Source organism: Calliphora vicina, chromosome 5 (genome assembly GCF_958450345.1).
Source record: "Calliphora vicina chromosome 5, idCalVici1.1, whole genome shotgun sequence".
Lineage (NCBI taxonomy): Eukaryota > Metazoa > Arthropoda > Insecta > Diptera > Calliphoridae > Calliphora > Calliphora vicina.
Genome location: NC_088784.1, coordinates 84,526,267 through 84,542,685, shown reverse-complemented (window position 1 = coordinate 84,542,685; position 16,419 = coordinate 84,526,267). Strand labels below are relative to the sequence as shown.

The window sequence follows — 16,419 nt, the reverse complement described above, 5'->3', positions numbered from 1 at the left end:
AACGCTGCCCCGAATTGAGTCACTGAAAGTGAGTTGAAATCTGCTTTTAGGAAAATTCTCACATCATTCAAAAACAAATTAATAAAATTATATTTTGTATTTAGAATTTTCTATTTAGAAATTTCTTTAAAGCGGCCATTAGATGTTCTAATGTAGCTGATGAGAAGCTTGACGGCCAAAAATGGCTTTCAATAACATATTATGCACATTATTTCTCTGTAATCTGGCCAGCTATTGATTTTGATAACTTGTATGGACTTCGTGTTAGGTTAGGTTCGATGGGCAGCTGCTCTTCAAGCAGCTTACTTGGGTTCATTCAAAACTGATCACATTGTGATACCCAAGGGGTAAACAGCAGGGTATTTATCAACCTGATTCTCTGATGAAGGAATAGATTCGTCTTAGACCAGGCGCGGATCCAGGTCAACCATTGGGGGCGGGGGGATGATAATTAAAATTTGTTCTACATTTTTCTTTTTATTCATTTTTTATATGAAAACTTTTCGGTTTTGGGGGGGGGGGGTTAATTTCCTATTTCACCCCCTCTGGATCCGCGCATGTCTTAGACTCAGCTTTCAATAACATATTATGCACTTTATTTCTCTGTAATCTGACCATCTATTGATTTTGATAACTTGTATGAACTTCGTGTTAGGTTAGGTAGAGCAGCTGCCCATCGATAGTTCACTTGGGTCCATTCAAAACTGATCCCATTGTGATACCCAAGGTGAAAACAGCAGGGTATTTATCAACCAAATTCTCTGATGAAGGAATAGATTCGTCTTAGACCAGGCGCGGATCCAGGTCAACCATTGGGGGCGGGGGGGATGATAATTAAAATTTGTTCTACATTTTTCTTTTTATTCATTTTTTATATGAAAACTTTTCGGTTTTGGGGGGGGGGGAATTTCCTATTTCACCCCCTCTGGATCCGCGCATGTCTTAGACTCATCTAAGCATGATGGGAATGAAATGTTGTAAATATCAAATTCTGTTCGCCTTTGGTCACTATGTTCGAAAAATGTTTAAAACTGTTAAAATAATATCTAGATCATGATTTTTTTTCGAAAATTCTGTTGATATTGTTACGAATTTGCAATAGCAATTTGAATTTAACATTCTGTAACGACTGCCTGCAGCATTCATTATGTTTAAAAACATGTCCATCAGTAGAAGCTTCTACTTATCAACAATGTTGATAGCATGCGGTTGATTAGAATTGTTTTATAAGTATGGCAACACTAAATGTTTAAGCTGCTAACATTAACATCAAAAGCTCTAGAATTCGAATATACGAGTTTTTACCGTTAAGAACTATCTAGGCTACTCACAGTGTGTATAAATAGTGAGTGCGCTTGCAGTAGTCAATGAATCTAATTTGAAGCATCGTTAAGTAAAGACATCAACAGCATTACCAGTGTATACTTGTACATTATAAAGTGTGTGTATTTCTGTGAATTTATAAAAATGTATAAAAACACTGAGTGACTATTTATATTGTTGTTGTATAAATTTAAATAAATAAAGAGTTGTTGCAAATTTTAAACTATTAAGCTGCTTTTAGTATCAAAAGTATCCGGTTTATATAAAGGAAATAAACCACGTTTTTAAAAGGTAAAAACGTAACAATATCAACTTCGCGAAGCTCCAAATACCTTACAATGTTTTTACACCAAACCAAAGAATTTTTCATCCAAAAACTGTTATCAATGTTTATCTTAATTTATATTTTGGTGAAGAGTATATAAGATTCGGCACAGCCGAATATATTTTCATATATTTTTAGAGATATCTTCCTATTCTAATCCAAAACACGATTTATAATGCAACAGACGACTTGTAAATTGTATTTTTAATGCACCAAAAATGATTTTTTTCAAACTTAATCCATCTTACAGGTTTATAGGTTGGATAGATAACCTAATACTTTCGGATAAATTATTGAAAAATATAAAGACGTCTTAAATTGTACTTTATTCACTTCGGAAAGAGTAAAGGAAGGAAACTCTCCTGTCAAAGACCTAGTACAATAAACTATGTAAAAATAAATACAACCCTCCACAGTGGGGCACAATCAAAATTTTTTGGAAATAAATCTGGCATTTCTAAATGGCTAGTCCGATCGACGTGAGCGTAGCTAACTCGAATACTCCGAGTTTAAGTTATTAAAATGAGCCCTACAAATGCTCCAGGGGCGGCATTATGGGGGCTCAAAGTAGGGTACTTTGACATGTAAAATTTTTAATCATGTGTAATTGTTTAGTTTCCCTTCCGATTTCGGAGATTTTAAAATTTTTTTTAAAAATTATGCCCTACCTTGGTTTGCTTTTTTAAAAATATAGGGTGTACTTTTGGACTGAATGGATTTAAATTTTGTTGCTAGTTAGACTAATATACAAAAGATTTCAGTGCAATGTCAATTATGGATCCAAAAATAAACAATTTTCAATTTAAAAATTAAAAATTAAAAAAATAAAATTTTTGCTGTTTTTAGGGCGAAAAGGTGACATAACTCTTTTTTTTATTAAAAAAACTTTCTTTAAGAACATATACCAATTTTATGTTTTTCTGTAAGGTATCTATACGGAGATCATTGTGGTATAAAAAACATGTCCTATTTTTCAAATATGTTGCACGCCATTCGGAATTCGACCAATTTTTTTATCAAATTTTCAACTTTGGACTACATGTTCTAAAATCCCAAAGCTAGGATCAGATAACGGAAAGCAGCAATGGAAATCTTGATGTGTTTTCTATTTATCCCCAATGTATTTTCCAAGCCCCGAGGGAAATGTGCTCCCTATGGGAAAAATTTTAAAAAATACCATTTTTAGGATTTTCCATCCAATTTTAAGGAATTGCGGGATTTCCTTCGACCTTTGAAATCGAATGGAATGCATTGATTTATTTCCAAACAATTTTGATTCTGTCCCACTGTGCACTCGTACATGTGATTATTTTGAGTAATTTTTTATTTGAGCTTTTTTCTAGTTTCGGCTCTGTGTGTATTTCGCTATGATTTTAGCAACAGATTCAAAAGCACCATCAAAAAACCATTTTAAAATGTTTGTATAAAAAAACTCTAAAAAATTATTTGCATAGATAAAAACACATAGATCGAAAACTCTGCTGTTATAGGTCTAACTCAGTTATCAAATACTTATGTGGCGAAAAAACTAAACTTCGCACTTGATCAACAAGAGGGTATTAACTCAAAATGTTAAAATTTTCAGTAGTGCTTAAAAACTGTTTGAGGTTACATTTTTAGAGAATTTGAAAATTCGAATACATCATAGTAAGCAAATTCCATTTGAAAATATATTTACATTATTTATGTTTTAAATTTTTCCAATTATTGCTAAAAAAAAAAATCTATTTTTTGAGTTAATACCATTTTTCTGAAAAAATGTGAACAATTGTATTATAAAAAGAGTCATATTTCGAATTAATGTGCTGTTTTTCTATAGCGAACGAGTACTTTGAGTGGAAATTTAACATGTGTTTTGTTATTGTAACAAAAACAAAATACATGTAAAACGTCCACTCAAAACGCTCATTCGCTATAGAAAAACAGCACATAAAATCATAAAGTAAAACAAATTTTATCATCAAAACGGTATCAACTCAAAATAATACCTTTTTGATGACATAAAAGTAGTCACTAGATTATCACGAAAATGATCTCATATGTGGTTTTCGATATGAAAGAGTAATCGGAATACCTTTTACAGTAGATAGATATTGATGTTGTTAGTTGATTTCTTGTAAAAAGTGAAATTTTAAAAAATTTGAGTTAATACCCACTTGTTGATCAAGTGCTACTTGTAAATGTGATTATTTTGATTAATATTTAGTTTGAGTTGTTTTTCTAGTTTCCGCTCTATGTGTATTTCTCTATGACTCAGTGATTTTCATACGAAATGGAGAATTAGAATCAAAGTATGAAAATCACTCAGTTTTTAAATATTTTTTTGGGTGATTTTATCAAAAAATTTGAAAGTAAATTTTTAATTAGGCTTAAGTTCATTTTTATTATAATTTATTTGTAATAATTCAAAGAATATCACTGAATACTAAAATTTTAGACAATTGGAATGCATTTTCTACCCTGCCAAGGGCGTCATCAACAATCTTCACTGTATTCGTTGCACTGAATCTGATCTTTATTGAAATATTAATGATATATTAATTATTGCTTTAGCAGAGTGATGTTTTTTTAACAATAACAAGTAACAAATTATTCATTTTGATTGTTTAAAAAAACGTTTAATTGTAAACAACTGTTTTCATTTGAAATGTTTAACTTTTACAAGCTGTTAAGTAAAATATCGCTCCAGGACTTCTATATTGTAATGGCATTGCAAAAAAATCCTTAAGAAAAGGCCGTAATACAAATCGTTTATAATACATAGTTTTGGATATATTTTATTTTAGTTATTTAGAACAAAAGTTTGTTGTTATGCATGAAAATATTTCTACATTTTTTTTTTGTTTTGTTCTTCTTTATTTGATATACCAAGCCTACAAGGACAAAATGGCCTAGTATATTTGCTTCCTTTCATGTTTCACTTTGTAAGAACTACAGATTTGGTTTGTTGTAAATAAAATAATAACAAGTACAAATGCATATACAATACATATACATATACAAACATTCATAAAAAATATAACATTCAAATTTGAGTGACATCATTTCAATTGACTTTATGTTACGACAACTAAATATATACATATATTCCAAGTGTTTTACTTGATATTTATTTAATGGGATTTTTTTACGCTATTCCTTAGTCATGTATCGGAGTAGTTGCAATACATATGTATATAGGTATATTTACAAAACCTTTTTGGCGCCATTTAAACTTTATACATTTTATACAATTTTGTTTTCTAAGAATTTGAAAGAATCTCGGGGTCAATAGTACATATTTAAAAACATATGTATGTACTATGTATGTATACATACATATGTATATGGTTTTTAATTAGCTAACATTAAATAGTTGTATAAACATAAATTCGAAAACATTTTTATATGTATGTGTATTCAGTTTAGATATTAACAATAACAAAACTAATTTTATTGAAACATTGAAGAAAGCTTTCTTGCGGAAAGCTTTCTCATACCCAAGAGATCATTCAAACTTTAAACGACTGAGTCATGTGAGATGCATATAGATTCAACAATCTCTATAACTTTCAATATCCGTTCGGCCAAGAGACCTCAAATGGGCTTCCAGAACGTTCGGCATCTTCCGTACTTGTACTGCCACAAAGAAAATCAGTAAACCACTTTTTTACTATTGAAATTGATGGTGCAGAGTTTCGATAGTTTCTATCAAGCTTAGCCTTGGTTTTTTCCGCAAAAAATATTTCATAATGAGCACACGAAATTCACTTTTATCCTTTTTCTCATCAAATCACGCGGCAGTCAGTTATTAATGGCTATCAAACCCAAAATAAATGACGCAGCTTATTAAAATTTTAACAGGAGGATACCTGTTGACAGGGGCTGTGTTGTCCTTTCAGTTAAAAGGCGAGAAATTCAAAAAGTCGTGGACTATAGACCCACCCTCGTAGTTATGTTTTGTCATACGTCAAGTTAACATCCCAGCGGGAAAAATTTCTAGGGCTTTAGGCTTTTAGATCCGACACCCATTCCAATATGCCTTCTTTCAGAAGATGTTCTAGAAGGGCTTTGCTTCTCCTTTTAAAAACCTTCATACACATTCAAAATTGCATTGCAAAATCAGGTCTAACAAACATTTATTTAAAATTCAAACATGATTAGTTTTGCAATTATTCCCATATGTTGCATATGTTGTATAGAAGACAGAAGACTAAAGACTGAACAAAATGTTCTACAAAATATAGTATTTTATAAGATTAGATTAAATTTTATGCTGAATTCATTATGAATATTTTCCCTTATAACCATGTTTAAGGTCTTGCTTCAGCATACCGACAATTAGGCTCCTATGTAGACAATCTGTGAGGCATTACATGGAAGGTCTTCTTACAGAACATCAATGGAAGACCTTATATGCCTTCTCAAGTAGACCTTCTATCAGCGCTGTAACAGAAACGAGTATGCAAGGCATAGGCTCACAATGGCACACCGTGTAAAATAATAATTTTGTACTGGAAGATCCTCCTGTTTATGAGACAACAGGTGATCAAATCGAAGAAGTTCGAAAATACCTTGTTACATACCTTGCTATTCAGTGGGGTAGACGACTTACTTGACGTCGTCATATAGAAGCCAAGAGACTTCACATGAAGTTAAGAGCATCTAGCCTTCACATGTTAATCAATGGCCAATCAAAATTAAGCTTTGACTATAAACTCATCCTTTATAAAAGTGTTTTAAAACCAATTTGGACATATGGAATCCAATTGTGGGGAACGGCCAGTAATTCTAATATTGAACTTATAAAGTGAGACCAATCGAAAGTTCTTAGGACCATGGTACATAGGGACTTACACGTACCGTTAGTTAAGGATGAGTTCAAGAATGTCCGTGAGAAATACATTATGAAATTACAAAAGCACCCGAACCCGCTTGCAAGACATCTCGCACAGAGCCAAACACGTTTCAATTTTAGTTATATGATGTTAATACTTATTGTTAGGCCTAAGAAAATAAGACAGGTACAATAAATAAAAGTTAAAAAGAAGGGATTTCTGAAAATTCCAAAGTTTGGGGGGTAAAATATCTCCTAAACTTATATACATATGTAGGTACAAACAAAATTTTAAATACATGTTTATTTACTTAAAAAATTAGCAGACAGGTTTTTTATGCTACCTTATGTATATTTTAAAGCTATGTATACATATGTGCTGTTTTTCTATAGCGAACGAGTACTTTGACTGGAAATTTAACATATGTTTTGTTATTGTAACAAAAAAAAAATACATGTAAAACGTCCACTCAAAGCACTCGTTCGCTATAGAAAAACAGCACAATAAACATCGAAATAAATTGTATTCTTTACTTATTAAAAAATGAAAAAATATAAGTTTGGTACTTTTTGGAAATTCGAACAATTAAGGGGTAAACATTTCAATTATTTTTGGCACTTTTTTCATTAAATATGTTTTTTCTCTAAATTGACATAGATATATGAATAATTTATTATGAGCTCCCACTACAATACTGAAATTTATTTAAATACATTTTTTATAATTTCAATTCGTATAAAGAAGTACCAAAAAGGGGTAAAAGGCCAATTGTGAATTTTAAACATTAGTTCCAGCTGTCGTACAAAAATTAACTAATGTGTAAGTTGAAACTGGACTGTCAAGGACAAATCCGTTTAAACACGGATTTGAGATATTCCCCAAAAATGTCGCAAAATGGATTATGTTCTATAGAGAAAAGGGAAATTGGTACTTTTTCTTCTAATGGTACTTTTTTATAAATTTTAATTATTAAACTTATCGACATAAAAGTTAGCTGATGTGCATCAGAGTGAAGATAGAACCAAATGGTACTTTTCGTTCTTCTAATGGTACTTTTTGAAATTTTTATAATAATGTACCTAGAACCATGAATTATAACAAATATGGTTCTGAGTGAATGAGAATACAAAAGGTAATTATTGATAATTTTTCTATATTCTTTTTTAAGGTCTAAAATGGAAGATCAGAACAATGAGTATTTCGACGTTTATATTTGCCAAAATAACTGTTTATAGATTATTTGAGGCCCTAGCATAGTTATTTAAAAAAATGGTATTACTTTTTCGCGGTTTTCAAAAAATTTACCCAAAGTTTGGAGATACTTTTTTTTATCCAAAAAACACAAATAGTTTTTTTTTTATCAATAGTTGTGTTCGCGTACTTTATAATTTGTAATAATTTGAACAAATTATAACTGGAAGTTACGGGATTCCGTTCGTTTACTTTTAAAAACTTGTAACGAGAGAGCAAGAGAGTGTTAAAAGTGACAGTTCGTAGATAGAGAACATGATATTTTTTGCTGAACATTTTTTGTCCAGTAAAAAATATCAACATGAAAAATATGTTTAAAACAATTTTATGGTTATAGCCCTAATGTACATACATAGCCGCTAGTCACGGTAACTAGTACACAAATTATACTTTCGGAGAAGGTTAAGCTTCATATGCCAAAGTTGGTAAGAAAACCAAATAAACAAGTGTCAAAATAAATCATCATCATCATGTGATATAACAAAATTTGCTAAATAATAATTTCAACCTTAAAAAAGTTCAACACAAACTAATTGCAAAAAATGGCCTTAAAACTAATAATTTTCAATTAACTTCATTGAAACAAACACCTTTGTGTTCATTTAAATTTTAAATGAATTTTTAGAAAGAAACAACGAAATTGTTAAATGAAAATGGATGAATGAATGTCAACAAACAAAAGTATGAAATAGATATGTATGTATGTAGAATATGTAGGGCAAGGAAGGATAATAAGGAAAGTATGATTCATTAAATATGTACACGTACAAATTACTCACCTAGTACAAGTTTGCTAAATAATCCTACGGCACATATGGCAATTTGACTGCAGATGAACCAAAGTCCATTAGGATTTTTTAATCTCTCAAATACCCAATCGATATTATAGGGTATATGAACCGGATTTGTTGCTGGTGTAGCTGTAGCTTTGGAAGTTGTTGCTGCTACTGGCAATTCAGATGGATGTGAAGGTTGTTGCTGTTGTTGCTGTAAATGCTTTAATTGCATTTTTTGATAAGATTCCTCCTTGGTGTATGGTGAAAATACTGATGATGTTGATGTCTTCATATTGTTGATTTTGGAACTATTTTGTGGTGTTGTTGATGTTGTTGTTGTTGTTGTTTTGTCATCAACAGCAGCTTCAACTTGAGTATGTTTACGCAGTGTTTGTTGGTGGTGTTGATGTTGGACGTGGTACTGCGGGCGGAGAGAAGTGGGTTTTGTTTAAGAAAATAAAAAAAAAATTATGCCCTTTTTTCTTTTTTGTTTTGTTTTGTTTATTTTAACTTTATATTTTGTATTTACAACACAATTACAGCGTACACACTTCCAAACACACGTCGTTAAAGGCAAAAAAGCAAACTTAAATTTATTTTGTGTATTTTTGGCGAAAGTATTACATTATTTAATTTGTATTGTGTTCGAATTTTGTACTATATTTTATTATACGTAGGTCTTTAAAAAACTGTCATTTAAAACTAGTGTTTTCTTAATTTATAAAAAATTTTTGTTACTATTTTTCTATTTTTACTATTTTTATTTGATTTTTTGAGCTTCTTTGTGTTTTAATTTCTTAAATTAAGATAAAGGATATGCTGAAAGTTTAGCAGCTAGTATACTACTCTTATATTTTTTCTTTGCTGTCATCTGATGATGACAAAAATAATACTAAATCTGTTACTTTTTTATTTGTATTATAAATAAAGAGGCACAGAAACGTCAGTTAAAAACTATCACTCGTTTTGCACTCAGCCAAATTCTTAACGTGATATTGTGATAAAACATATTAGGTAGTTTTTTAATTTAAACAATCCTGCATACATATGCACAAAATTATTTTAAATTATTTATAAAAGTCTTAACAAATTTCACTGAGTGTTTAAAAATCCACTTACATTTTTACACTTAACATTAGAGACATGAATTTTGTAGCTTTGAAATGCGCACATTAAATAATAAAACATCACAAATAGAAGAGAGTTTTTTTAAAGAGAAATCTTTATAAGAGTAACACCAACACAATTGAAGAAAGTGTGGATGATTTCAGGAAGTATAAAACATTTATTTTGTGCCTCAAAATTTCTTTAATTTTTGGTTATTTCTCTAAATTAATCATACGTCATGTCGCACCAGCAGCAAATTAAATGTGTTTTTTTATTTATTTATTTATTAAAAAAAAGAATTTTGTTAAACTTTTATCACTTAATAATTAATAGTATGTTAATGGTTTCTAGCATAGCTCTTAGTATTTCTTTTGACAATCATAATTTTGTATTCCTATTCATTTTAATTCTTCTTTATTTATATAACCGCTCTAGAGACGACACGACTGTACGGTGGGAAGTGATGACAACAACTGAAATATTCGGCCAGTGACACACATGAATAGAAAAATAGCTTCACATTGGTTTGCATTGAATGGCTACTCAATTTATAGAATATACATACTACAAATTATAGAAGGTAAAGGCTAAATTAAAAATGTTTCGCAAAATGTGATGCGATTGTAAACTATTTCATTTATTATTTCGGTTTTATTCTCAATCATATTAAAATTGCCATAAGTATGTGTGTATGTATAAAAAAAAATACTCGCAGCATTCTCTTTAACTTCAAAGAAACCTGATTTTTGTAGGAAATGTGTTAAATGTTTATAATAGTATGCTCTATAACAAGTATAATATTTTCAATTGTGTTCAGCATCCCAATAAAGATGTTGCCGTTATTAAGAATTGTTCAGCACTACACTATTTCCAATTGTATTCCAAACATTTCCAAATACATATTATGAAAAAAGATTAAAATAATAATTGTGTTTCAAAATTTTTTAATTATTTTCGAATTGCATTTATTTAAAGCAAAATAGCTAATATATCAATAAAATAAGAGATATACATATTCGGCTGTGTCGAAATATACTTTAAGCTAAAGATTAAAAATTATTTTGGTGAAAAAATTATTTCATGGAAAATAATGTTATGGTGAAAATAATCGCCCCATAAATGGCTAAGATTCTTTACCCAAAATTTGCACACAAAAATTAGTTTTGTGAAGCTCCTAATATAGAGAACATAGAGCGGAAACTCGAAAAAAACTCAAACAAAAAAATTACTCAAAAAAGATACACATACGAGTGCTGTTTTTGTTTGCACATAGTTTTTTTTACTAATACATTCTCACCACTTAGGTTTCTGACAACTGAGTTAGGTCTTTGACAGCAGAGTTTCCGCTCTATGTCTATTCTCTATGATTAACACTTTTCAAATTTAAAATATTATTGAAATCATTCGGTATTTCATTTCTTTTATTTCTTTGTTGATTGATATTTTTCTTCAAACTTTATTTTTATTTTACATTTTCTTGACATTTTTGTTTGCCTTATTAGTATTATATGAATTGTTTTAAACAAATTTTGAATACTGACCGTAAATCAAAACAACTCGTATTTTTTGAAAATCTAATACAAAATTTAGTTTAGACCATGGTACAATCAGTTACCAGGTACAATTATTAGAGAGAGTTTCCAATATTCACCCCTAAAACGTCAAACTATGTATTTAATCACTTAATTTTTTTAATTTGTTACCGCGATATTTTTTAAATTTGTTACGTTTTAACTGAAATTATACACACTTATTAAAAAAATATAGTTTTTCTTCAATTATTAGTAGATTTTTGTAATAAAAATTTAAATTCAATTATTTTTTTTGGCATTTCCTTTTTATATTTTTTAATTTTCTTTTGTTTGACGTTTTAGGGAATGTATAATTGAGAACATACTTTCTAATAATTGTACCTTGCTAATTCTACAATGGTTTAGACGATGAAATTGTATTATGATACTTGACTTTTTGACAAATATACAAATATACTCAGTATTGCCGTCTATAAATATCTTATTAATGATTATACTTGTGAGTAAAATATACAGATATGTGATGAAAATCGATTTTGAAAACTAATCGTTTTGAAATCGATAATTTTTTTAAAAAATTTATTATTTTCTAATTTTATAATTTTTCTTTAATTTTTATCAAATTTTTTTTACTAAATTCTGTTAAATTACTTGATATTTGTCATCTGAGTTGTATTTTGGAATGAAATAATAACCCAATATTAAAAAAATCACAATCTTAATCGAACGAATTCATCATTCTTTCAAATCCGTCATTTTGAAACCGATAGATTTCCATCACATACCTAATAAAAATGATAGTTAGATAGATTTCCATCACATACCTAATAAAAAGGTAGTTTAAAGACAAAACATCAAGATTTTAACAAAAAACTGTTTGCATAGAGAAATATACATAGATACGAGACACTCTGTTTTGTCAAACAAAAATACAACAAATTATATGCCTGATACAATAACAAAATACATTGACTAGCATGTATTTTGCTGTTGCAAGAATCGTTATAGATAGCGAAGTCGATATATCCATGTCCGTCTGTATGTTGAAATCAACTTTCCGAAGCTCCCAAATAACTTACATACATTATTCATACATCAATATATCGAGAATTCTTCCGGCTCGGTTGATATTTAAAATCGACAAAATCGGCCCATTAATGGCTGAGATATTAGGAAAAAATCGGGAAAACCCCGATTTTTGGCATATTTTTGATCTATATGTGGATAACTAAGTCATTAATATAGACAATATGGATACCTAATGATAGATATTTCAAAGACCTTTGCAACTACGTATAAAAGACCTACAATGGGTCAAAATAAGGAAAAAAATTTTAATCCGAATTTTTTTTTCATCAAAAAAAATTTTTTTGTCATAAATTCTTTTTTGAAAAATTTTTTTTATTAAAAATTAAAAAAAAATATTGGAAAAAACTTCTTTTAAAAAAGTTAAAAAACAATTTGGAAAAAAAAATTTTAAAAAATTTTAAAAAAATTGTATATAGCTCTCTTACTTGTTTTTACCAAATTTTATTTTTTCGCCATAAAATTTTTTCACCAATAAAACTCTTGTTATTATCTATTTTTGATCTATGTCTCGATTACTAAGTCATATACTCTATTGGTCAATTCACAAGGTCTCCTATCATGTCATAATGTCCTAATATTTTACGACCATGCGGCTCGGCTTAACTTACTCTTAGACGTTCGGCGCATTTCTCTGCTGGTTGGTATTATTTTAGGACATTTTTCGCTTGAAAGGCAATAACAACATTTTTAAACCATTGTGAAATATTAGGACGTCATAATGGCATGATAGGAGACCTTGTGAATTGACCAAATATGAATATAAATTGAAAGGCATTTCAAAGATCTTTAAAATGAAGTAAAAACGCCGTAGAAATTCCATAAAAATCGGAAAAAATATTTTTTACACTATTTTTTTTCCAAAGAAAATTTTTCTACGCAAAAACTAAATTTTTTTCACCAAATATTTTTTTAACTAAAATTAAATTCAATCTTCACATCATATACTATAGGTGAAGGGCATGTAAGATTCGAGAATACCACTTTTACTTGTTGTTTATATGCATAGTTTAAAACATAAATATTTCCTTGTTTTTTATCCCCGTTTCCCGGAAAGTTGAGAAGTTGGAACAATCTCTAAAAAAAAGTTTAGGTATTCGAACGACAACATTATTCCTAATTTATAAGTAACTTAATTGTTAAAAATAAAAAATATTTAAAATTTTGACTCTTAACTGCCTGTTTCTCTAAATGCGAACGAACATTTTCTTTCGTATTTTATATTGAAAACAACAAATAAAGTTTTAAATTTTTTGTTGGTTTCATTATAAAATACGAAAGAAAATGTTCGTTCGCATTTAGAGAAACAGGCAGTAAAACTTTGTTTTTTCCATTCGAATTTTGAAATAGTTTTAGTAAATTTTTACTTTGATCCCATTCTTGTCAGCTTTATAGTTTCAGTACAATTCAGAGAAATCAAATTCTTAATAAACACTACAAAATAGAATTCACTAAAAGTAGGGTATTAAAATTGCGAAACTGGAAACAGTTTTATTAACTGAACCGTTTCGAATAATTCGACAGGTCGATTTTTTGGTGTGGGATTTATGAAACACATTTTTTGGTTAAAATTTAAATTTGTTTCTAGTCAAACACTTTTTTTTTTTGTTTTTCATTCTAATTACTGAAGATATTTAGGTCACCGTTTTTGATCCTTGCGAATTGGAAGCATTACACAAACGCTACAACAATGCATGTAAGAAATGGTGACGTAAATTGCCCTACGATTTTTAAGTTTACCTGACTGTTATACTATTTCTCAATATTTTGTTTATTTTTATGCTGGGTATACACGATACTAATTTTCGTACTAATCGTAGTATGAGTAGAAGTACGGTTTTGTGATAGACGTTACTACAAATCGTATTATTTCCTTTGAAAAAAAAATAAAATAAAAAAAATATCACAAAAATCAAAAATTTTTGATTTTCATACTTCGTTAGTACGACAACATGATACACGTTACTAATTTCATACTTATACGATTTATCGTACGACTTATCGTAACGTGTATACCTAGCATTATATTAAAAATCTCAAATGCTTACCCAATAAGCCTTTTTACTGGAATTCAAGTTTGAAAGCAAGTGTAATTCAAGTCTTGAATTCAAGCAATTTAATTATATTTGTATTGCATTTTATATCAATAGCATTCTCCAGTAAAAAGGAAACCTGAATTCAAAACATATCGCACTCGTTCAACAATACTGTATTAACTCAAAATTTTAAAATGTTCAGTAGAGGGCAAAAACTGTTTGTGATTACATTTTAAGAGAATTTGAAAATCCGAATACATCATATTAAGCAAATTCCATTTGAAAATATATTTACATTGTTTTTCTTTAAATTTTTTGCAATTATTGCAAAATAAATATATTTTTTGAGTTAATACCATTTTTCTGAAACTTCTCGATATTTTTTTGTATTATTTTATCAACTCAAAATACAACCAAATCTCAATAAAACAATTTGATTATTTTTAACTTGAATAAAGGCTCAATTCAAAATAATACCTTTTTTTTATGAAAATTTACGATGTTTTCTATTTAAATTTTTGTATTAACTCAAAATAATACCTTTTTGATACAATTATCACGAAAATGGTCGCAAATGGGTTTTCGAGATGAAAGAGTAATCGGAATACGTTGAAATTTTTACAGTAGAAAAGTGAACATGTTCTTATTCTGAATGAAAAAGTTTGGGAAAAAAAATCATGTTCGATTAATAATATTTATTACAAAATTCATTCCAATTATGAATTTCTTTTTTCTGTGCATATTGAATATTCAATTTTTCTTTAATTCAAATCCTTTACAAAATAGATTAGTAAAATCTAACAAAAAGGCTTAAGTAATTTTTTTTTTATTTCATTTCATTTTGTAAATGATTACACACTAACTGAATAATGAAACAAATTTAAAATGAATTTTATTATGAATTAATTCAACAAATTATCAGCCCAAAAATAAATAAATAAAAATTCCCCGGTAGTTTTTTCCCCTTTCTATTTTTTAAAATTGAATTTGAATAGGAAAAATGGGAAAAGGGAAAAATTCCGTGGAATTTTTATTCATAATTGGGCTGAATGTCTGGATGGTGCTAAAGAATTTGTTATGTTGGAAATGGTTTTATGGAATGATTTGCTGAAATTTCTAATTCTGAATTAAGAAAAGTAATCAAACAAATTTGTAAAAACAAATAAAAAGTTGTCGCTTCCAATTTATTACTACATAAAGTATTTTCTAATATCGGTATATGTATATTATTAAGAATATTTAAATACGCTTTAGTTTGTTTTGATTAATTTTTCTGAACTATAGTTGATCTAAAAAAGTTCGAACAATTTGTTCAATACTCTAACTAGAACAGAGCTATTATTTTTTGCATGTTTGTTGTGCTACTCATTGGGATAGTATGTCATCCTTGCTTTACACAATCATCATAATACAATTCATCAATTCTAATTAGCCAACACCAACGTTTTTGAAAATTCATTAATCCACATTGGATTTTACAATCCACAATATTATTCCAATGAAATTTACACATTTTATAACAAATCGATTTTTATCAATTGAAATATGTTTCATATGTTAAAGAACACTACACTTACCCTTGAAGTGGTGTACTTCAGAAGTTGTCCCATGGTTTGTCTGCTGACTACATCAAATTGATGTATCTTTAAATTATTTCTCCAACATAGTGATAACATGATTTATCTTAAGTTTACGCCAAACGCTTAATTAAAATCAACTTTTTTTAACTTTCACTTTAGATATGTATGTACCTATGTTATTTATTTTTAGCTGGATGTTATTTAAACCGCTTTTTTCGTTTTAGTTTGTAGTAAACCAAAAGAAAACAACACGCCACTCAATATGTTCCACTATAAAGGTTTATGTTTTAAATTTATCCTAAAAGCGCATGCCTAGAAATATTTGGTCTCTGTTATAAAGTTACATAAAATCTATGAATTATTAAAAAAATATGCTTGCAAATTAGAAAATACTAATTCAATGTAAATAACTAAAAAGAAATGTGAACCACAAACAGCTGGCTTTTGGCAATTGTTTGGTGTTGCACAACATGTTGTGCAAGGCGAATTCGTATAAGGTGGTGGCAGTTGTAAAAAAACAACAAATGGTCTTACCTAATGTCAAAAAACAGAAATTAAAAAATGTGTATTAAAACATAATATAGTG

At 28.7% G+C, this 16,419-nt stretch overlaps 1 protein-coding gene across 1 annotated transcript in view; it reads right to left on the bottom strand.

Annotated features, from left to right (window-relative positions):
• Positions 1–16,244, bottom strand: part of Taz (tafazzin, phospholipid-lysophospholipid transacylase) — a 31,778-nt gene extending 15,534 nt beyond the window's left edge. The window contains exons 1-2 of the mRNA XM_065513857.1: positions 15,831–16,244; positions 8,496–8,913 (exon numbers count right to left, since the gene is read on the bottom strand). Of these exons, the coding sequence (XP_065369929.1) occupies positions 8,496–8,913; positions 15,831–15,929 (517 nt within the window). The 5' untranslated portion in view covers positions 15,930–16,244. The remainder of the gene's footprint in view (positions 1–8,495; positions 8,914–15,830) is intronic.
• Positions 16,245–16,419: the final 175 nt, after the last annotated feature.